The sequence below is a fragment of the Papilio machaon genome, chromosome 10, assembly GCF_912999745.1.
Source record: "Papilio machaon chromosome 10, ilPapMach1.1, whole genome shotgun sequence".
In the NCBI taxonomy this organism is placed as follows: domain Eukaryota; kingdom Metazoa; phylum Arthropoda; class Insecta; order Lepidoptera; family Papilionidae; genus Papilio; species Papilio machaon.
In genome coordinates, this window is record NC_059995.1 from 495,663 (window position 1) to 519,952 (window position 24,290).

The 24,290-nt window shown below is 34.5% G+C and overlaps 1 protein-coding gene across 4 annotated transcripts in view; it reads left to right on the top strand.

The window, feature by feature from the left end:
• LOC106713843 overlaps nt 1-24,290 on the top strand; it is a 40,438-nt gene that overhangs the window by 12,141 nt on the left and 4,007 nt on the right. For 3 of the 4 annotated variants that reach the window (XM_014506730.2, XM_014506729.2, XM_014506727.2), the window contains exon 2: nt 3,559-3,584. Coding sequence is in view for 1 of the 4 variants with exons in the window: in XM_045679745.1 (XP_045535701.1) it covers nt 16,046-16,852 (807 nt within the window). In the remaining 3 variants the exon portion in view is untranslated. Of the gene's footprint in view, nt 1-3,558; nt 3,585-16,044; nt 16,918-24,290 lie in introns of those variants that run through there. The other variant, XM_045679745.1, reaches the window with a different exon arrangement.

Genomic DNA, 24,290 nt, shown 5'->3' on the forward strand with positions numbered 1-24,290 from the left:
AATCGACAGCTAGTTGTAATAAAGATTGTGATACAATTTAGTGCAACGACTTACCATACACCCTAAGATAATTCTACCATTGAAATATGTTTTTCCCATCATTTCAGCAAATGTTGAGTACAATGCATTATAGCAAAGTGTCGCAGCGCTCTCCAGTCCGCGTCACGTCGGTCGAGGTGCAATGACCTACTTCACGGCAACTCGCACATTTACAATTGTTCCAGTTGTTAAACGGAATAACCCCACTAAGGGAGCTTCTTAGTGTAGATTTCTCAAATTGAATCCTGAAGGGCTTCCTTAGCGATCATTAGACAACTTTGATTGCCGTTTAACTCTTTACTTAGCTCTTTAGTACATTATTTTTACAATTGCTAGAAAGTTATTAGTAAGAAAGTTGTTGTAGTTTTGATTTTGTTACACAATTTTAGAAACGATAAGTACCTTATAAGTTAATTCTGAGGGCCTAGCACGAAATTTTGCGTGAAAGTGTTCGTAACGTCACGTCATCGTAATACTTTCTCGCAAATTTTCGTGATAAACCCCCTGAAGTTCACATGCCTATTTATTATTCTTTAAATATACGTTGATAGATTCGATTGCTGAGAAATAAGATTGAAAATGAAAATAATTGCAACGATCGTCTGCGCTAAGGATTTCATTACGAACATTAATAAATCTGTTTTTCAAAGCAACGTCTGTAATGCCTCGAAATGCACTGAAAATAAACTAAAATTGATAATACTAGCGCACCGCCCAGACTTTGCTCCGTGCAAAAGAAAAACACTATAGTTTTTCTTATTTAGAAATTTATTGTAACAAATTCTAAAGTATTATCTTCAAAAATATAAACAAGTCATAAAATATTCATGAGTTATTATTCTTTGTTACCAATATGCTTACTTTATATCCAAGCTTTTTTATTACGACCGTACATATTTATAAAAATACTTTATAAAACATTCGTTAATCGCATATAATTTAAAAATGTATTCTTGAATCTTAAATTTCAGTACTCATTCTAAAATTAAAACATTTTTTGAAAATAACATTTCAACATAAATAGTTTACGTTTGTATAAATTTCCTCCATTCCATTTAGATTTAAATAATGATATTTTAAAATTTATTTGAAAAAAAAAAAAATTCTTATTTTATCATATATACTCATAATTTAGGCCACGGTTTCGCCTTAGTTAAGTTTAAATCATTTATTTATGTAATTTGTAACAGTTACGCAAACCAACGGATACAGCAGCCCGAGTAGCCATTACACGTTTCGTTAAGTCCGTACGTACACAAACATATGATTTACGAGCTAACTAAACGTCATCATAATCTACAAATATCCTATTTAACGGCAAAACAAAATCCGTTTTACATTTTGTAACACAATATCCGGTTATCGATAAAATTTAAAAATTGGATAATGTAGGAAATTTAACTTTTAGTTGCTTTTACCAGATTATAAAAATCCAGGCTACAAGTAATGATTCTTGACCCAGTTCTCATCCTTTCGTAACTAAAGTATTACGTTAATGGCAGAACAATGGCGAATTTTGTATACTTCATTAATCGCTAGTTACATATGTAACATTAAATTATTTAAACTTTCGTGAGACGTGACATTATCATTAACTAATATATAAACGGCTTAACAATCAAGTATTTATACATTGAACATTGTTTTTTTTTATGGGTGATTCTCAATTAACTCCAAAATGCTAGTTGGTAACTAAATTTAATGTTTTCGGATATGATTCACTTCACATATATTAAATCAATAATCCTCTTACACATTAATACCTCAACCATGGGATTTCCACGTGCAAACGCACGGGAAGGCGTTATTTTAGTCCACGTTCCCTTCCATGCTTTCCTTATAAGAATAAGGTGGGAGGGGAAGTGGATTTTATGTAGGGACGGACGCATAGCAAGAGAATATATCCTCTTTCTGTGCGTCCCCTCCTCTGTCAATTAAAGGTAGGCAATGCATCTGCAATTGTGGATGTCTATGGGCAGCGAATGCTTTGCTTTTTAGGCGTATTGGTGGCAGTTTGCTTGTTTGCCACCTTATGATATAAAAAAAAAACTGTCGAATTTACCTGTCAAAGTTATGGTTATACAAGTAATTTGATGTCACAGCGCGGTATCAGGAGAGCCGTGACTGAATCAATATCAATATAGATAATATTATATTTGCAGAGATTGAGCGCTGTCAGTTGTCGTCCACTTGTGATAAGTGTTTGCTACATGTTGTTTTATATTGAGTTTAACTGCAAGTATATTTCTGTCACTAAAAGCTCAAGTGTAAAATGTTGTCTTCCTCTCAATCAAGATGCTCATTTGACTTAAAGTTTTCGGCAGCAATAGGCCCTGGTTTGCATTTGCTATTAATTTTCATAAATATAATAAGGGAAGTGACTAAATTCTGAACGATTTACATTTTGGTCATGACACTTAATGGCCAAATAACAGACAAATAAGCATAAAATATCATGAAACGACATCTTGAGCTTTACTTACTTACTTACTCCGCTGGCGCAGCGACCCAAAGTGGGTCTTGGCCTCCGACACAAGAGATCGCCAGACTTGTCTGTCCTGTGCCTTCTCCTGCCAGTCCAGCGCTCGTAGCTCCATCAGGTCTAGCTCTACAGCGTCACGCCAGCGGTATCTAGGTCGGCCGATAGGTCGGCGGCCAGTCGGGGTCCCGAGATACGCTGCTATAAAAATATAAAATATATTTAGCTTTAAATTTTGTCTCATCAGATTATATAAACTTCAAGCATACCGTTGACAGTCGGTTCCCAGTTCGCGGAGATTTTCTTTGTCATTCAATAACAGTCGTTCCACACGGCGATGATTCATTCTGCGCCAGACAAACTGTCAGACATTTATATAATATTAGATTTCTTTCTGAATGGATTATAGGAGAATAACTCTCTATTAGTCACCAACTGATTATAAACTTAGTGATTTTATAATCAGATTATGCATTTAATTTTTTTTTTCTTGAGAATTTTAATCTGACAGAATCATTGCCTTTGCTCACTTCGGTATTGTCACCCTTTTTAGTTTATTTAAAAAATCAAAATCAGTTTTGTTTAATTCGGTTCCAGAATCTAATTTAATGTAATAACGTACTCCTAAAATTGAGAACATATGGATTCCTATTCTGTACTCTGTATTTATACCAATGTGCACGTCAATCACGTACACGTACACGTACGGTAAGTAACACGGTAGTACACTATTTGTGTGGGCAAAGGGTTTAAAACTGGCGCGTGACTCACTCTCCTCCCCCCTCTCCTCCCTCCTCGCGACTCCCCGCTTACAACTGAGTAACGAACATTGTTCCAGAACTAAATTACATACAAGTCATTCACTGTTACGTAACAACCGCAAATTCTTTGCTTACGTCACCTCAATTAACCAAACATTTGTGATATATCAGTAATTTTTAATTTATTACAAAGATATTTTTAATTGAACCAAATTTTGAATCTGTTGCTTTCTGTTTATTTTGCAGTTTCATTTATTTTTCTTTTTTACTTTTTTTCAGTTCGTGAAGTGAAAAAACAGATGCCAGTGAGTATGTTTTTGTTTTTGTGTGGTATTCTAAAAATTGATATTAATATTAAACAGTTTTAATGACTTTAAATAAAGGTAAGTTAGTAAGTATATAAACGTTTTTATTTATATACTAACTACTAATGAATCTAACACTAAGTTCTTTTGACTATAAATAAATGACTCCTTAAGTTATTACACGATTTAGCAAAAATCCATAGTAGGTAAAGTTACTACGATTCAAAAAGATATCTTTCCGACAAATAATTATAAATATGAGTCCAGTACATAGTATAATTTCAGAGTATATAAACAAATCTTGTTTCTATATAAAAATAGTTATAGAGTAAGTAATATTAAATGCGTACACAATGTTAATATGATTTAAGCAAAGGCGAATTTAGGCCGAAATTGAACGCAAGTTACTTTTTAGCCGACTTCAAAAAGAAGGAGGTTATCAATTCGACTGAATTTTTTTTTTTTTATGTGTGTTACCGCGAATCTCCGCCCCTGGTGGTCCGATTTTGATAAAAAATATTTTAATCGAAAGGAAGTGCTTGCAGATGGGTCCCATTTTTTTGTTTTTTTTTTTTAAATAACTAGAAGACTAGTAGATTTTGAATATAGCTTCAAAATTTGTTGCGAAAATTAGGGACATTTTTGCTTTCAGCGCTTACGTAGGCTAAACTATAAGACCTACATCAAAATGATGTATGGCGAATTGTAGCTCTTTAAATGTGCTAAATAAAAGTCCGCGATAGCATATATCTATCTTTTATAGTTTTCTCACAATAACCATTTTTTTACTAGTATAAAGTCTAGTCATGACATTTCTGTTTGTCAAATTGATTCGTTCTTTGTTTAAGATTAAAGTTACATTTTCCTTTAATAACACGGTCACTTTATTGAAATGAAAAGAGCTTTCATGTAGAATAGGAAGCTTATCAGGGCCGGCCACTCGTATGTAAGGCCGTCCTAAGCCTTGCCATTGTTTAAGCCTCTTTGGTAGTATGTATACATGAACTCAGAAACATGATTTTAGCATCAAGCAAAGAAATATAACTTTTAAAAATAAAAAATGATAATCGAAAGCTGCCTGCCATGCTTTGTCCGTCTAATTAACTTATTATCGAAACTTATTTCAAATCAAACGAGCGGAATTTAAATTAATTGATAAGTTGTAAGCCTAGTTAAAAAACTTCGTTCATTATAAAAAAGTAATATAACAGTCGCTATGAAAACAATAAACTGAGGCTAACGTAAACAAGATAAATAAAAATGGCGTCCGGAAAACTTTGAAGCATTTTATCCGCTGCCTACTTTCTGCGCGCGTACGCTTGTTTTTCATAGAACTTTATAGCCTGCATCAGTTTTCCACTTAGAACTTTTTTCTTCAAGCGCGACTAACCTCATTACTGCTATTTTACAGTCGCGGCTGCACTAACATTTGAGAAGGCGCAATGGGCTAGACGCGCTAGGGGAAAAAGGTCTTAGCGCAGTGTAACTTATTAGCGACCTGGATTAAATTTGCAGAGTTAAGTAGCCGCAGCACCTGACATAATTAGTTGAATTGCGGCGAGCGCTCGCAATATACTGCAAGTATTTAATAAATTAATATCTTTTGCCGTACAGAAAACATTGTGCTGAAACCTTTAAACTGCCAAGAACATTACGGACTTAAAGATGTAATACCTTATTAATACAAGGCAATATATGAAACATTTTTATAAGCGTTATTTATTTGTGACGTGAATACAGAAAAATTAAATAGCATTAGTAATAGATAAAACTGATCCATCGGTTAGAAAGTGTACTAATTTTGTATTCGGGGGTATAAATAAAGGTGAGGATCGATTGTTGCATTTGGACGTTAGTGGTCACTTTCTAGTAACATTTATTTCACCAATTTAATTCATAACTTACGTATGTATTTAGTAAATACAAATTAATTTTAAAAGGGATCTTTAAGGCTTTTGCTTTACTTCTTTTGTATATTCAGAAAGACATATTGTTGACAAAGTGATAATCACATTAGCTTTTCTTTGTGTGAGAATTGGCAGATTTCCAAGTGATATCTGATGTAAGACAGATTTACGTGACTATTTAACACATTTCATTTTTGTCTAATATTCTGACGTAGTGCATTTGTTTTATATTAACCAAACCTTTGCTTACTGAATACTGGTAAAACAAAAGCCTAATTCATAAGGTTTGTTTTAAAATTTCTTTACAAAAAAAACTCACGTTCGTAAACCAGAGGTCATGACAGAGATTAGAGACTTCCAATTAGTAATAATGATTCATATTTTTATACACAGTACTTATACAAGTAAAGTTAAAAGGAACACATTATCAAGTAAAAAAAATTCGCTGTAATTTTTAGTGTAAAAAAATTATATTGTCAAGTAGCGTAAGGACAGTTGATGAGAAGACACAAATATCATGAGCAATAGCAGCAGTAACCGAGGCTGCATACAAAACTTGGTTCCAGTAGGGACACTATGGACTGCGAGGGAGCTGCGAAAGCGAAAGCTTGCCCGTGGTCTCGTCCCGATGCGTTGGAGAAACAGAGAGGTTTAGTGGGTATGCTTCTAATAAGGAAGAGAATCCCAAATAAATACTCTCTGGAAAAAAAGGGGGGAGGGGTAGTATTATAACAATGATATAAGAAAAGTGTAATCGTAATATTCACAATAATAAACTTTCCACTTAAGGTTTAAACACTTTAAAAATCTGCATTTTTAATATTAAATTTTCCCAATATGCTTTAGTAAGTGATATTCCTTTTCATTCCATCGTATGACTACATATTAAAAGGACGTACATATCTTGTTATGTTAACGTATTCGAGCTATATTTATAACCGTCAATCAATCCATGAATATAAAAGTTTTCTTCAGATCTATTGCTTTTGAATTGACAAGTGATTAATGTATCAAACGCCTTCGTTAAAACAAGATCCGTTTCAAATACAAAAATACTATTACATAGAGTAAGCATAAAAATGCAAATGTATAAAGTTGCTGAATATATTATTTATATAAAGAAAATTCACCGTTTAAATATATATGTCGGATGAGCACCGCCCGAAGTGTTTGAGAAACACACAACGTCAGTGGTGGTAGCACCACTAACATCATTTTTAGCATTGCCCATCCTTAAATGAAACGCAGCCTTTGATGAATATCCTTATATTTCTCAGCAGAGTTTTTGCCTCCTTAAAGAGCTCTGAATACTCCGGCGGTCGTACTGAGACTGACTCTGTGCCGCCGGAACATTCTTATTTATACCCTCATGAGACTTACAATAAAGTGTTTGAATTTAGTAATCGTTTGTAAATTAATCTAAAAATTACAATAAATGAAGTTTTTTAATCAATTAATCGATTGTAAGAACGTATTTACAAGAGTTATTTAATTAATTTCAACAGTGAGATATTTTTATAAGATGGTCACGCCGATACGGCCATGCTGACAGGCGGTGCGCGCTCTGCACCAGCCTCGTAGAAACCTGTTTGTTCACCTGTAATCATTGAAGAGTATTTCTCTGAGTTCGCTATCTGTAAGCAACTTGTCACTAATCAGTAACCTATTGTTAATCAACAGTGTATGTTGCGAATTAATTACTAAACAAACAATCATGAATGTTATGACTATGAATGTTCTGAACATTGGTCTCGTAGATTTTTCATAGATGTCTCGGAGGGTCTCGTAGAGTGTCGTAGATTCTCGTAGGTTCTCGTAGGGTCTCGTAGGGTCTCGTAGGGTCTTTATGGTAGTAGTTTAATAGTAATAAAATGTGTACTTACAATTTTATTTTGATGATCAGCATACGTATTTCTCGAGAGGTTGATGGAAGAGGTTGATTTGAAACAGTATCACCTTCTTGGGTTAGATTCATTCTCCGCCGATACGGTCAACTGTTCTCCCATTTAAAAGTGGTCACCATCCAATCATCTAGCCACATTTTGGCGCGTCCTTTCAACAGGCTACACACCTTCATCCGGATGTCTAAATCATTAAGGTTATAAGCTTTGATTACCTGATCTATGTGCTGGCACCACTCTCGTACACCGACGTTTGTATCCGGATCAAACGATGGGAGGTAGATATCATTGATCTTGATTTTTGTTTCTGCGGGTGGAGCGCCGTTCGGACATCTTCTGCATCATCTCCATCATCGCTGAGAATTTTGTTCTACTTCATCAGGCGGCGGATGAGCTACCGAAGTGAATTCGTGGGCTGAAAGCTCTTGTAATCCCACTTCTGATGTCGGATGAGCACCGCCCGAAGTGTTTGAGAAACACACAACGTCAGTGGTGGTAGCACCACTAACATCATTTTTAGCATTGCCCATCCTTAAATGAAACGCAGCCTTTGATGAATATCCTTATATTTCTCAGCAGAGTTTTTGCCTCCTTAAAGAGCTCTGAATACTCCGGCGGTCGTACTGAGACTGACTCTGTGCCGCCGGAACATTCTTATTTATACCCTCATGAGACTTACAATAAAGTGTTTGAATTTAGTAATCGTTTGTAAATTAATCTAAAAATTACAATAAATGAAGTTTTTTAATCAATTAATCGATTGTAAGAACGTATTTACAAGAGTTATTTAATTAATTTCAACAGTGAGATATTTTTATAAGATGGTCACGCCGATATATAAATGCGCCGGCTTTTAAATGTGGATGTGGCGATGTTTCCGTCGGTCTTATCTCCACAGTTGTCGACTCAACTCAAGCTGTCTCGAGTGTACAATACGCCACATTGTACAATACACTGTACACTGAGCCGCAATGTACAACCGTACTCAGACCTTAACAAAGTGATCTCTTTTCAACTAGAATACACTATGGTCTTACTTTTGCATTCCTTTTCACACTTCGTTACGCATAAGGTGATTATGCGTAGGCTTTTGTTTGTTATAAAGAGGCAAGAAGAGCACAGAAGTACATAACGTAAGCACGCCATTTAAACACTGTGGTAATACGTATTTATGGTGAAACATACGCGACGTTGATAACAACAACACGCGTTGACGTCAATAATATCGAATCAGCGGCAGTCAAAAGTTCTAACAGTATTTTTTGGAGTAATACAGTAAGTTTTTTTATGGTAAGGCCCAGAATTCCAAAACAATAACATTTGAACCCTAATGTGTCTATCACAGGGGTCTTAATATCGATATATTATAAAATTATCCGTAAAACCAACAAAGTTATGTTTAGCGCAAGCGAAAGTAAAACCCGCATTCTACTAGGTAAAGATTGCGAATCTATTTCTCACACGGATGAACATAAGCCGGGATCTCGTTACGAAACTGGTCGATGTCACATTTCCCACAAACATAATACGAAAAAGCAATGAGTATGGTATTACAGTTTGGGTGTTTCTGACTTAATAACTTCACATGAAGGAGGTTAGATGTGGAAAGCTAGTTTGTGATGTAAAATTAAATTGTTTCTTTTCTCAATTTCGTTTCTATATATAATTCTTTGCATGTAGCAATGTTTTCTATAAGATATTGAACTTTCTTTACTCTTAGAATTGATGTTGCTTTGCTCGAACAAATTCCATTATTACCTTCAATCGATTATCCAGTCACAAGGGACATATTTAATTAATTCAGAACGTTTCTATCTATCCACACCCACTACAATTAGACAAATAACTGGGAACGATCTTTTTGTTTGTTAATTGTTTAGGCCAAACACACTTGATTGGTTTTAATGGTTTATTAAGGAAGGTAACAAAGTTGATAAAAACACAAATTATTCGGTGGGCGTATGCATCGGCAGCCGGTCGAGAATTTGAATGTGACGTTTTTGCCCCCGCACGCCGCTCCGCACCGCTCGTAGGGTTGCCCGCATCTCGAACGCGAACAGTTAATTAAAAATTATATCTATCTTTGAGGAACAGAGTATAACTCTGTCTGCGCGGTATTAAAAAACTTCATAAGTTACCTATGTGTTCTTCCAGACTATTTCATTATCACGAAACAAATAAACTAAAACAATGTTATCAAACGAACCTTTATCCTGTTAGCTTTCGGATGACGCACGTGGTCTATTAGAGGTCCGTCTTTGCCATTCTTATCAGGTTATTTTTACATACATAAGGTCGGACGAGCAATGTATTACGCGCAATCGATAAGTTCGCTGGAATATTTACATCTACGTCCGGATATGGAATGACGTAATAGTCGACAAATTTATAAACATTGAAACAATTTGCATGTTTGTTTTTGTGTAGTTTTGTGTTGAATAGTAACGCTTTTATTGTTGTAGTAAAAAGGAAAACATTAATATACGAATAAAATACAAATTGAATCAATTTTATTTGTGATTTTAAGAGCAAAGAAAAGAAACTAAGATTATGTAAAGTCTGTAACTGATGTAGATGTAGAGATAATTTATATCAGACCATCTCTCCGAGTACAGACGATGTGGAACCCTCATTGGTAATCATTTTCAATCAGTTGGGATGTGTTACATTAACTCAAGTGCCTGTGCGAAAACACTTGTAGCTTTCCAAGGCTACTACTACGGAATATTTAAATAAATTTCTGTTACGTGGTAAATTTATACTAATATTGCAAAGACGAAATATTTGATTGTTTGTTTGTATTGAATAAGCTCGGAAACTACTGAACCGATTTGAAAAATTCTTTCACTGTCAGCAAGCTACACTATCCCCGCGTGCCATAGGCTATATTTATGACTAGATTTTTTCTTAATTCCGCACGGACGAGGCCGTGAGTAATTGCCCGTATTGGATAAAATGAACGCCATGATAGGAAATTATGTTATTTCGTATTAGAAGGTGTTTTATGTCAGTACCGATACCGTTGATAATGGTAGTCAATTAAGTTGAAATCATTAAGCGGCTAGCCGGACGCAACTGTGATTTGTATGTTGTATGTTCTGGTGGTGCGACCGCGACTGTTGTACGAAATGATAGCTTGATCAGAGTCGCTCGGCTAGTCGCTATGTGGAAACAGGTACTAAATATATGTAAATGTTTGCCCCGTGCGTGTTGATGTCTGCATGTTATGTCGTAGAGGAATGAATGTTGGTAGTTTTGCAGTTCACAGATTAACTCTTAATGTTGGATTTATGCCAGGTAAGTATTAAAAGGGAATAATTTCAGACGGTCGTTCTGTAATTTGAAATTCAAGTCTCTACTTAAAAAATGTAAAAAAATGTACAAAAACTTGAACACAATGATTTTTTGTTACATTTATTTTAAAGTTACCTGTTATTTTGTAAATACTATGAATAATACGAGTGAATAATTTCCAACTTATTCTCATCACGTTGTGTAGTATAGGAAAATAAAGGAGCGAGTTAAATATTCCTTGCATATATTATTAATCAAAATAATACGAGTTCAGTGACTAGAACTCTATGTATGAAGGAATTTGCAATTTAAACATTAGCTCGTCTCGTGTTTCGTTATCAATTCAAATCAACAAACTACACGGAAAGCTTCTTTCCTATATTAAATTTTCGGTACAAGACATCATCGTTCACTGCGAAATTATGCTAAATGTACTAGTGTTTCCAATTAGTTTGTATGAATTTACTCACTCAGTGTAGATGTATACTATATCTACACTTAGAGAGATCCCTTCCCACTCTGAGTGCGGTAATAAGACTTAATTGACTTGACTTAATAAGTACTGGTTTTTAGACGTTATCTTTATTAGAGCGACTGATATATCTATGGCTGTCCCGTTACGCTAGTGAAAAATGTATTGTAAATACGGCTAGTCGCCAGTGGAAAAAGAGTCTCACAACTAGTTCCCGGCTATTAGCGGTTCAAACTAGCTTAATTAATGTTACCCGAGAAGCCGCACAGAGGTTGATAAAATCCCATTGCATTTGATACATACTGCTCAGGTTTCCACTCATTACAAACATAAATAGATAGAGACTGGACCTGACAAGGTATTATGCCCTTGGTTATAAATCTAGTTCATATTCGAAGTAAAAAAAATCAAGAATGGTAGAGCCCGCAACAACAATATTTGTTGGGTGCACGAATGTACCGGCTCGCCCTTGCAATATCAAAACCACACAGAAGACGGGCGGCGAGTGAAAGAAATTCCGTGTTTCGCCTCAGTCTGCATTCCGGACGCCATGTGAAAATAGCCTATTTCTGTGTGTCTCCTGCTCCGTCGATTAAAGAAAGATAGGCAAAGCATCTGCAATTGCATATCTCTACGAGCAGCGGTCCCTTTGCTATTTCGGTGAACTCAAGTAGTCGCGGGTTCCTTTGCCAACTAGAAGAATATAAAAAGAAGTTACCAGCGTTAGTGTTCATGTACAATATGATATAACTTTTATTGAGTGAATAGACTCATTGCGGTATTTTTCAATGAATTTTTTTGGTGTTTTCTATATTCAATTTCTTTTATCTTTCCTTGTTAAGTAGGTAAAATAAAGCTTAGCTTTTTCAAAACCGCGACCATCTTGCAAAAACTCAACGTGAGACAAACTTTCCACGTCGCATACTGATATGTCTAGTGTGGTGTACCTTATTGGAGTTAAGCCAGAAGTCCTTTTTTCATCAATATTCTTGTATAACCGAGACACCTTTTCACCTGAGATTATATTCACGTTTCGATTGTAAAAGTTTAACCGTATAATATGTCCCAATAGCCCCATCTCGTGTAACTGGGCCGCGTGACTCAATACGTTCTGTTGGCCTCTACCCCAGCGCTCTGAACATCATTTTATTGCTCAATAAAATGAACGACTTCCAAACATTTTTCTTCAAGGTGTATAATGTACGATTTCGTGAATGTGTTCTTGTAAAACAAATTCACAGAAACAAAAACACACAATTGTGCCAGCAACGTATTAATGTTAAGCGATTGATACTAAATTTTATTTTATCACTAGAGGTCGCCTGAGACTTAAAAATATCTTCCTGTCAATATCCATCCAGCCGTTTCGAAGATTACCCGGAACAAACGCCGCATTATGGACAGACATTACATAAAGACAAACACTAGCACAAACATTTTAAATACAGGTTTTCTGTTATCGGCAACAGTTATACGAAATATGATTTTTTTCTCGATATTAAATACAGACATTCCAATTTTATTAATATGTATAGATTAAGAGTTACTGTGTAATAGAATCTTAAAGAATAGAAAAAAAAAGACTTGAAAACCTATGAATGACGTTATTTCTTGTTCATCTAAACAGGTTAACTGACAAAGCCACAAAAATGTTTTCATCAATGAAAATAAAGTTTGTTGACCCGTTCATTGATAGTATTTTATACATTTGATACATATCAATAAAATTGTAGCGTCTGTATTTAATAACAAAAAAAAAGCATATTTCGTACACGCGATGTATTTGCGTTGCTAATAAAGAAAAAACAATTTTCCAAATTTTTGTCTGTCTGTCTGTCTATAGACGCTACCATTTTTTAATTCTGCACAGACGAAGCCGCGGTCGACCACCAGGTCAACATAAATTCGTACATACGAATGCCAGGTGCGCTCGCCAGATGTCGCTGCACTCTGCGTTTGTGTTGGCTTCAGTCCAATTGGAGGAGATTTAACATATTTTGAAATATATCGTTATCGATAACCCTAGTTGGCCAATGATCAACATTGACCGAAATCACATTGTAGCGCGTAGCACAACATGACAACTACATTTTTCTAAATGCAGTTTATGCAATACATAATTTGTGCATGTCACTGAACGGTCGGGAACTTCGATAAATTATAATATGACTCTCTCTCTCTGTGCATCGTTTCCTCACTCCTGAGGGTCGCGACCTCTCCTCTTGATCATCTCGCGAAGGGTGGTTCTCCATTCTGTGCGGTTTTCGGCGCTGTGGATGGCAATATCAACATGTATGCTGGAGTCGAGTGCGGTGCATACTTGGTCAGTCCAGCGCATAGGGCGGCGCCCTCTGGGTGGGCAAATCATGAATCGAATCATAAATCTTACTAATATTATCATTGCCAATGTTTAGATGGATGGATGTTTGTTTGAAGGTATCTCCGGAACCACTGAACGGATCTCGATGAAATTTGGCATAGATGTATATCATTTTCTGTAAGAACACATAGGCTACTAATTTAGTTTTTTTTTTAATTCCGCGCGGATGGAATTTACAGGCGACGGCTAGTTATTTATACAAAATGACATACGAAACAATTAAAAACTAAATTAGACCAAAAACAATCATAATAAATTGTATAATGTATACTTAAATTGTAGTGTTTAACATTAAACAGTTTTATGTACTACACGTAGAAAATAGTTTAACCTACATCGAGGGTTATTACGCGAAGTTTTAGATCCGTGTCAAGTAAATATATGACTAACAGTTCTTGATACTAGGACATCGCGTTTAATGAATAATTAATCAAAAATATATAAGAGCACTTAAGTCTAGGCAGGTCAGGCCGGTGATCTGAACTAGTGATGCAACGGAAGTGTCTTAGCGGAACCAGAAACGGAAACAGATGTCAAAAATAAATTTTAGCAGAAGCGGAAACGGAAACGGATGCGGAAACAGAAGTGTAAATAATAATGAAAAAAAAAATATTTACAATTTTTTTTTTTATTTGGTAAAAACAGTTTGTATTCGTTTTTAATTTATTGAGGCATTGGATATCGGTGTCCTTTAGCCTTCAATGTATGTATTTTTACTGTGCTGCAAAAGTTAAAATACGTGTTGACAAACGGAGGCTTTTAAATATTAAAACCATTTTACAAATATATTTCTTGATTAATACATTCACTGCTGACCACTCGGATCCGAGTGGGCAGAGCTATTAGTAGCGGCGCCTCACCCTCGGATCCGAGCGAGAGGCCCGTTCACTTTGTAGTAGCCAGTAAGCCGACGGCGTTTGAAGCAAATGCGATCGTGGAACAAATATCTACATATTAGTGAACTAAACCATTGCCATCCCTAGCGCTCAAATGCAAAAAATGTGTTTTTGTTATTGAAATAATTATAATAACATTATTAATTTATATATATGTTCAAACATTCCCAGATACTAAATAAAAATTCACCATAAAAAGTTTTGGCTCCCAGCTGTTACCTTTTTTTATTTTGTAAACAGTGAATGTGCTAAGTATCAAATACACCAAATCTAGATTAGGAAAAAGATATAATTATTAGGTGTCGGTGGCTCGTGGCACTTGACTTGCAATCTCTCCTGGGTTCGAATCCCGCCATGTACCAATGTGTTTTTCGATTTACATATGTACATTTATCCGACGTTCTTATGGTGAAGGAAAACATAGTGATGCTGCCTGCACATATCTGAGAAAAAATTTAATGATATGTGTGAAGTCGACCCACTCTGGGCCTGTGTGGTTGACTATGGCCTAGTCACCCCTAATTTGGGGTTGGCTGCGAGCCCCTCAGTGGGGATGTATAGTGAGCTGATGATAATAATGATGATGATATATTACATGGTTATCACTTATTCAAAAGTACATTTAATAACTCGTAAGTATTTACCAGTTGTCAAATTTTATATGGACAACAACTAGACAGTTAACTCCAGCAAGAGAAACTGATTGTTTCAAACAGCAGCAGAAAATATTACGCGCTTAAATTCACGAAAAAGTACGTAAACAAACAAATGCGACAAGTGCCGAAAGCCCGCGTGCGGACTGCGCGTCTCGCGACGCGCATTTGGATCTCTCAGCCGTCGTAAAGTTCCGTTTTATCTCCGTTATAAAAGTTGCGGAAACAGAAGCAGAAACGGATGTTGAAAAGCACGCGGAACTTCCGCACTTGCGGAAACGGAAACAGACATCCGTTGCATCACTAATCTGAACCCACTAAACCTACATAGTCTTCAAAGTTATTCGAATCAATATTATTGTCTGACATTAGCTTGCTTTTTCTGCCTCACCATCAATACATTACATAGTTTAGTATTCATGTGCGATATTGCATTTTATCTTTCTAGATATATATTTAAATTATAGAAACTTTTTAAAATTATTATTGCATAAAGATATATATTTCTATGTAAAAATATTAATTTCTATATAATTAAGCTTGGTTATTCATACATTTAAATCTAAATAACTTGTTTATAAAGATGCTTAGTCTAAGAATTAGATAGAATAGACAAGAGTATAATGTTTGCACGAACGGAGGAAAGTGTGCAATGTACTGCAAAATAAACAGAAAAATACCTATTTGTGAAACTGAATAATGACGTCACAAAGATCAATATCTTTGCTTTGTTTTATTGTTGCTTTGAACTTTAGAAGTGTTTTGTGATTTTGGTAGAAAGTGTACAATAATTTTTTTAAGAAATACATTATCAGAACGTCTCAACATTTTCACAAGTATTTTTCTGGTTATGATGCGCGTTGTACGCTGAGCGGCGCGGCGAGCGGGGCGCGGGGCAGGCGGGCGGCGGCGGCCCGGCCCCGCGCCGCCGCCCGCTCACCCGGCCCGTGCTTGCAGGATGCACGCGGTGGGCCTGCACTCCGCCCTGGCCATCCGCCGAGAGCGTCGGCGCCGCGCCGAGCAGCAGCGCGCCCGCGAGCGCCGCTACTCGCTGCAGTCCACCGAGTCCGGCCTCACCTCGCCGCACTGCTCCACCGGTAGCCTGGAGCGCCGCCGCCGACGCCGCGCCGGCACGGCCGACAACGAGGTAGTCTCCTCGGTGGGCATGCTACACCTCGGCGTCGTATTCCTCGTTCTGGGCGTGTTCCTCGTCGCATCCGGGTGGCTGCCCGATGACGTCACCGCCTGGAGCAGCATCGGCTCAGTCAGCTGGTTCAACGAGCTCGTCTGCTCGGGCCTGTTCGCGCTCGGAATCGGCATTTTCCTGATCGCGCTGCACAAGTACCTCACCAAGAGCGAGGAGGAGGCGCTCGAGGACTACGTGCAGAAGCAGCTGACGCGCTCGCGCTCCGGCCACCGGCTCGAGCGCGACGCAGAGACGGGCGGTATGCACACCAAACACGCGCGGCGCGCGCGCGCCTCCGAGGTGCTGCCCGTGCCCGACGTCGCGCACACCGAGACATACGTGGAGCCGCCGGCGCACGGCTTCGTAAACGCGCTGGCGGGCAACGGTGACCTGCCGCAGCCGCTCGAGCAGATTGCAGAGGAGGAGACTTCGCTGGCATCGGAGGCGGAGCGTCGTCGCGGCTACACCCGCGACTCGTGCTCGCAAGCCTCCGCCGCCGCCAGTCTCAGCCCCGGCTCACCCTCTGACACGCGGGAGTTGCTTGCCGACCCCCGCTACATGATCATGTCGCGGATGTAGGCCCACCCCGCTCGCCCCTCGCTAGCCCCCGCCCCGCCTGCCTAGCGCCTCATGCACCATCACTGTAGCCTGCTTAACCTATTACACTTCGGTTTTAATGAAGCGTTAATTCCACTTTAGAATAAATTATAAAATGAATGTGAATATAGTAAATCCAAAGACACTTTTCTAAGCAGATTAGCAAATCGTAGAAAATTTGATTTTAATTTCGCTATAAAATCTTCTTCTAATAGGCTTCTTTAGTACTTTAACTTTTTTTGGTCGCCTCCCTATTCTAATATTTTAACAGACGGACCAAATCTAAGTAGATTGTAGCCGTAAGTTTTTGATGTAATAGCCCTTTGTACTGAGAAGTCGAATGTAAACACAATCTGTAGCTAGTCTCTTCATTCTTATTTATCTTAGTTTATTTTAGGTCGTCGTCAAACATTTTCTTTTAAAAGTGCAATATATATTTGTATGTCTACGTGATTACATATTTATTTGATACATTCTGTATACATTTGCTTGAGACTGATTGTTATATATACTTTGTTTATCTTATTATTAGGTTTAGCTATCATCAACCATTTTTATATTACACGACACTTACAACACAGTTGTATACATAATTGTTCATTTGTCTTTACGAACAAACACATGTTTGATTACTATACATTGTATTTATTATATATAATACTAAATTTCTTTACAAAGACTGCAATATATTCCAGTGATCTCATTTTCAATGATTGTATATTGGCTGTGAAAATTCATTTTTAGTTATCACGTTACCGACATTCCGAAATTTTGATGTGTGATTTTAAAACACGAAGGATTAATTTATCTATTTAAATATAATAAAAAATTTAAGACATAAAAATTACTGAAATAACTAAATGTAACAGTTGTGTCCATTTGTGCGGACTGATTCTACAAACTTTAACTTGCTATTATTTAATTTAAACTGTTAATACATTTATCTTATTCTAAATTATTTATATTTTTTGTAATGTTAAATGTTTTTTTTAATTGTACAATTTCATAGTTTGGATTATTTTCATCAAAAATCAATATAACAATGTCTCGCCCATAGAGATTTAAATATAATAGTAGCTATAGAGCGGACATTACAAACACTTCTTACAAATACTTGAAGTATAAATGTCAATAGGGCTATATGTCACAGTCACAGATGTGAAACTAAGAAACTGTCTCAATAATACAGTTTTGTTAGTGTTCGATTTGATTCGTAATGTCCTGTCTATTGATACTTTAACGTCTTTGGTCACACCGAAACGTCAAACTGGCGCTAAGTCTGTTTGTAAAATGCCTTAAAACTTTATCCTTTATATATAACTTAGTATATAACTGCACCATATACTTCAAGAAAATATTTTCAAATTAAAATTAATGACAATGTTTACTTGATGTGTACCAACTATATTTTATGTAATATGTATTTTTTTAATGTATTATGTGTTAGAAAAATATTTAGATACCAAAATATAGTCAAATGAGACATAATTTTTATATTTTTAACTATTGAGTAAAAGTCGAGTAAAAGATATAAAACAGAATGTAAAATTTTAGTAAAGTTTTTCTGTATTTTATACCCCCCATAGTTACGAAAATATTTGTTTGATTCCACGTAAAATAATTTTGATAATCTTACTTGATAATATAAATGCAAATGTTTGGATGGATGGATGAATGTTTGTTTCTCGGAAACGGCTCAACGGATCTTGATGAAATTTGGTATAGATGTAGAACATAGTCTGGAAGAACACATAGGCTACTAAATAAGTTTTTTTTTACTCCGCGCGAACGGAGATAATATGAATGAAAAAGTTGATATTGACAAAACAAATATTGTTACCATGGCAACCGGTATTGTTTCCGAAGCCTTTAATGAAAAGAAATGTGTAAACTTATCACATAATCTAATCTTATCATGTTAATCAAACAGAAAAAAAATGTTAAATGTCAACAGAATAAATAAAATAATATTTTTCTAATACATAAAATACCACATCTCTACGTTTCTAATGCGAGCTAGCTTCTGAGTAAATGTTGTTACGAGAGTTAATGGAGGAAAATTTCACTAAAGGTTCATACCTTATTGTAGGTTAGGCCTTAGTGACTACTAGACGACCATGAGTAATTCTGTACCTTCATTTTATTTTCTTTCCTTCTTTCATTTTTAATATATTTTGTCTTAGTAATTTTAAAGGTTCATTTACGTATTAAAATTCTTTAAGAACTTTTGTATTTTGCACAAAAAATCCTGAGCTAATTTGCTAAAATAATAGATGTTATTTAAAATGGTAATATTAGTACGTATTAAATTTTAATATTTGGATTTCTTTTTGTCAATTTCAAGTAGTTTTCTTATTCTTGGTAATATAAAATTTTTAATCGTATATAAATATAATATTTATTATGTAAAATTTAATGCACAGTTTTAATTAATTATAATAAACACAAAATATATGTAGATTTAATATTAAATTAAATATTAAAATGTATTTCTAATTTCTATAATCTGTTTAACAAATTTCTGAACTGATTTTAAAACAAATATCCGAATGAGGAAGGGTATGTTTTGTGCCATGTTGTAAAATCACTCAGCGCATCCGTTAGCGTTTGTAATCTCTCGTAAGTGACCAGAACAACTAACTGTTTCCTACATAAAATTTACTCAGATTTGATAAATCTTTTTCCCAATCAAAAATATTAATTAAACAATCCAAATAATACATACTAAAAGATGAAAATATTGTACATTGTCAAATTTTAAATTACCCTACAAAAGCAGTTAGTTGCTCCGATTATCAAGATTTTTAACTAAAGCCATAATATAAGTCTGCACTATTGTAACTAGCGGTATTATAACAGTCGTTGCACATAATATTAATTATGAAATTTCTCGTGCCTATACTTTTATATCTAGATATTTTTGATAGTATAAATAAATATAATTCAATTTAATATATTCTATTTTTAAGGATCACGTGTAAATAATCACGTATTTCTCAGCAATTTATAACTTTATCACATTTTATATAGATGATAATCGAAATGAAGTTCTAAAGTAACAACATATTGATGTAGGCCTCTAACAAGATGGATCTGATTAATGTTGAGATAATGATTCAGGGTAATTATTGGGAGAAGCCTTATCACTTCTTTTGGTCGATATTTATGAAAAAAACAAAAAAAAAATTACATAACCAAAATCCGCAACATGTAAATAAAAATAGTAAAGTTTGCTTAAAGATACGTAAGAATCTTGATAGGTTTGGAAAGAACCCTTGGTTCCGCAAGAGTCCCATATATAGTCAAAGTCCATTAGACAGAAAAATTGACCTAATATTCTGATACTTGAGGGAGACCTGCATCAAAAATATTTATTAGAAAATTATATTTATTAAAATAATATTGCACATTAATAATTTAATTAATTAAAATATTTGGTTATAAATTTATTTCATTTTCTATATTCTTTCTGAAGTTCCTATCAAATACTATAATATATGTTGTCTTTATAACGATTCTTTTTTTTAATTTTAAGATATATTTATTCGTATGTTTTTATAAGTTTTATTATGTTGGTATAATTTTAAATGTGCAATATCTTTAAATAATTATGTATTTATTGCCTAAAGCACGCTTCATGCTGTTAGGCTTATATATCTATATAATCTATATATTTAAAGTAAATAAGTGGTAATATTGTCTACCTAATCTTGTGATTTCATATACACTTTAGCTAAATATTGTCTGTAGTCATTTATTTCACTGTAGTTCACAATTTTTATTACAGTTTTGATGTTGTGAAAAGCTCAATCGTATTTGTTGTGATTTTTTTATGCAATTTCGATGTCGTGAAAGTTTTATATGTAAACGCTTTTGCGCCATTTTCAAAGACTTTGTACTTGCACTAATATTATTGTTAGTTCTGTCATTTTCGTGATAATATTTTCCATAAAACTAAACAAATACCAATTACGAAAAAAATATCTGACAATTTTTTAAAATTAATATTTAGTTAATTTCAATATTATCAGTGAAGTGTTCCATTGCTTAAACAACTCTACAATATTTTATTGTAATCTGAGTATCTGTAAAGAGAATGAAAACTTTTTATACAGAAGTTTCGGCATTGAAAATCAACGTAGTACTCTTTAAAAGATTCAAACAACATGTTATAAACAAAGTTTTTGTTACCATGGGTTTCTGAGACCAAACATATCGTCATCCCTATAACCCTGTTCTATGTCATATTGAAAAAAACAGAGATAATAATATGTTTTAAACGGAGATATTGGTCTCAAAAACCCACAGTTAATCAAACAAATTTCTATTGATAATCTGTGTAGTTATATTTACCACCTTTTGTAATATTTATATTTTAATTCTAAAGCACTTAGTGAATGTTTCGTTTAATAATAATAAAAATGTTTGCCTAAGAAATTTTTATAATGAAATTACGAGAGCAAAACCGACATCAACTAGCACTAAACAAACTGATTTATTCTGTTGAGTTTATAAACATTGTTATATATACAAGCTCTATATTAACTCTTTATTAACAAAGAAAAACAAAATGTACATAAAGAGCGAGCTTAAGTAAATGAAAAAAACGTTAACATTCACTGCATTCAATCCAAATTTAGTCTAGTCATGTATTTATTTTTACTCAATTTATTACACTTAATATTATAGTAAACAATAAATAAACAAAAGAATTTTATTTCTAAACTAATAACTTAATAATAATGTATATAAATAATACATAATAACACAATCACCCGCTAGGTAAAAAGTGTAGGCAGAAATTGCAAACCAGACTTTTTGGACAATTAACTGAATTTTTGTATCAGTTTAAAGGTCTAGTGGGTTTCAATTCAGCGCTGCAAGTTTACTGAGAACTTTCAAATTTTAGTGAAACTAACAAAATTTTCAAAGCGAATTACCATCTCAAAGACCGGCAACGCATCTGCGATTCCTCTGGTATTGCACATGTCCATGGGCGTCGATGAACACCTTAGTGTTCCAACTGCTCGTTTGCCCCTTTCTTATAAAAAAATTTTGATTCTCCGCAGTAACTATAATTTAAATTGACATAATCTGTTTACTTCAAATTTTAATCATCTAAATATAGCAATAACAGTGTAAAAAGAGATCTTTTGTTTAGAGGGCGATAAAATTTTTGTACATTCTCCGTTTCCTATTAAGTTATTGAATATTGATTTCGGTATCTACTCGTCATTCCATACACGTAAAAAAATATAGCCTGCTATAAATCTGAGAGGAAGTTAGTGTCGCTTGTCGGTCTAGCTGCTACGAGTGGTGCTCAATGATGCTCTTTGGCGCCGCGCCAGCCCCCTAGCGGCGACACTCGGACAAAGTGGAAAAGCTAAGTCTGATATTGTGAACGCTGTTAACATTTGAACGGAATTTCTATAGAATTCTATTTTTAAATTTTTTTTGTTTATGCAAAAGTATTAGTCACTGTCTTACCGTTGGTTTCTTAGACCAAAGTTTTCGCTTAAAACATATTGTAGATGACGATATGTTTTATATATTGATTTTGTACTCAGGAACTCACGGTGAGACTATTGAAGAATTCAGTGATTTATAGTTTTTGATGATAGGTTTCCATTATTGCTCTTCTTTACAGCGTATTTAAATTGTCACATCATTACCTTAGAGGACTATTTTATCCATTTAAATAGAACGAAAGTTATCAAAATACTTACTACTTTGAAAACATGGTTTTAAACTTCTGTTCCAAAGCAGCAGTTTTTTATTTCCTTAGATAACTATCATAAACCACACCAATTTAAATAAACTGAATTAAACAAATAATTGCAGATATAGTTACTCGTATTTTCTAAACAATGCAAAGAAATCTGTATAGTATCTACTGTACCTGTATACATTAAATATATATATATATTTGCGTTGTGTTAATAAATTAAATTAAGTAGATAAATAACAGCAATAAGTCTCAATTACAAATATCCGAGCGGTTCCGGAATCCCTCGAGACGTTGATAACATAAATTCAATTTAGCTTTTCTGAAAGCATTTCTCGAAAATTATGTTACAAGTCGAACTTTCATACCAAAGAAATAAACAAATAAAACGTTATTTAGAAACATAAATATTGGAGATTTTTGTTTTGTTATTTTTAGACACTTATAAGCAAATTCATCTAAACTAAACTTTTCCCACTTAACAATCTTATGTTGACACAAAATTTATTTCATAGTGTTACCTGTGATATTCCTTTCAGAAACTATTAAGAGAATGTTAGTATTCGGTAGGAAATTTTAATTTGGTGTGTTTGTAGGTGGTGTACACACGTGCGACTGGCAATATGAAATTCCGCTCAGACTTCAATTTGAGCGAACAACATCGATCGAAACCCGGCGACAGATATTTGCGTTTCATAAAACGTGGATTATGTTCGTGCCTCGAATGCTGCAATGTTCCCTTAAATCTATATCACAACTCTTTCAAATCGATCCTATGTAACACACATAAAAAAAAATACAGTCGAATTGATAACCTCCTTCTTTTTGAAGTCGACTAAAAAAGAATTACATCTCTTAAAAGATATTTAGAAAAATTAAACTCTTTTCGTCGACTCCATTGAAATATGTTGACAATTTAAATTACATCTTATCTTACTAATATTATAAATGCGAAAGTTTAGATGGATAGATGGATGTTTGTTTGTAGGTATCTCCGGAACGTCTCAACAGATCTTGATGAAATTCGGCACAGATGTAGAACATAGTCTGGTAGAACACATAGACTACCTTTTTTTTAATTCAGGGCGGACGAAGTTGCAGGCGACAGCTATTTCTTCATATATTAATTTAAAGATACAAAAGCACTCAATGTATCGTTATAACACTACGAAAAAGAATTGTATAAAACTTGTTACAATTAACAGGCTAATAGTGTCTATTCCAAGTTGTTACATTACTTCTGTGAAATTAGAGCAAAAATAATAAACAAATATGACGTAAAGGCGCATATAACTTGTATAAACATATCTCATATCGTATAAAGTAATAATGCATTTATATCGATAAGATTTTGGCAATACAAATGGAAAATGAAATGTTTGCGTCGTGTCTTTCAGTTTGTAGGAAATTTTGTTTATAACTCTGTAATGTAATATTTATATTAACTCGCTGTTGATGTTCTACTTGTAAAGGAATACATTTTATAATATATTTGAACGTATTTTAAGTTGTTAGGTAAAGTAATAGACATGGACGTTACTGTTCATAGCCTTTTATCAATTTGTTTTTAATATGAAAAGGTTCGTTACATGTTAAGATTTGGAAGATTATTTGCTCAAAAGATAAACTTAATACCTGGTATACTGTTCGTAAGAAACGGGATTCTTACCACGATGAGGCTGTTTGTAGTCAACC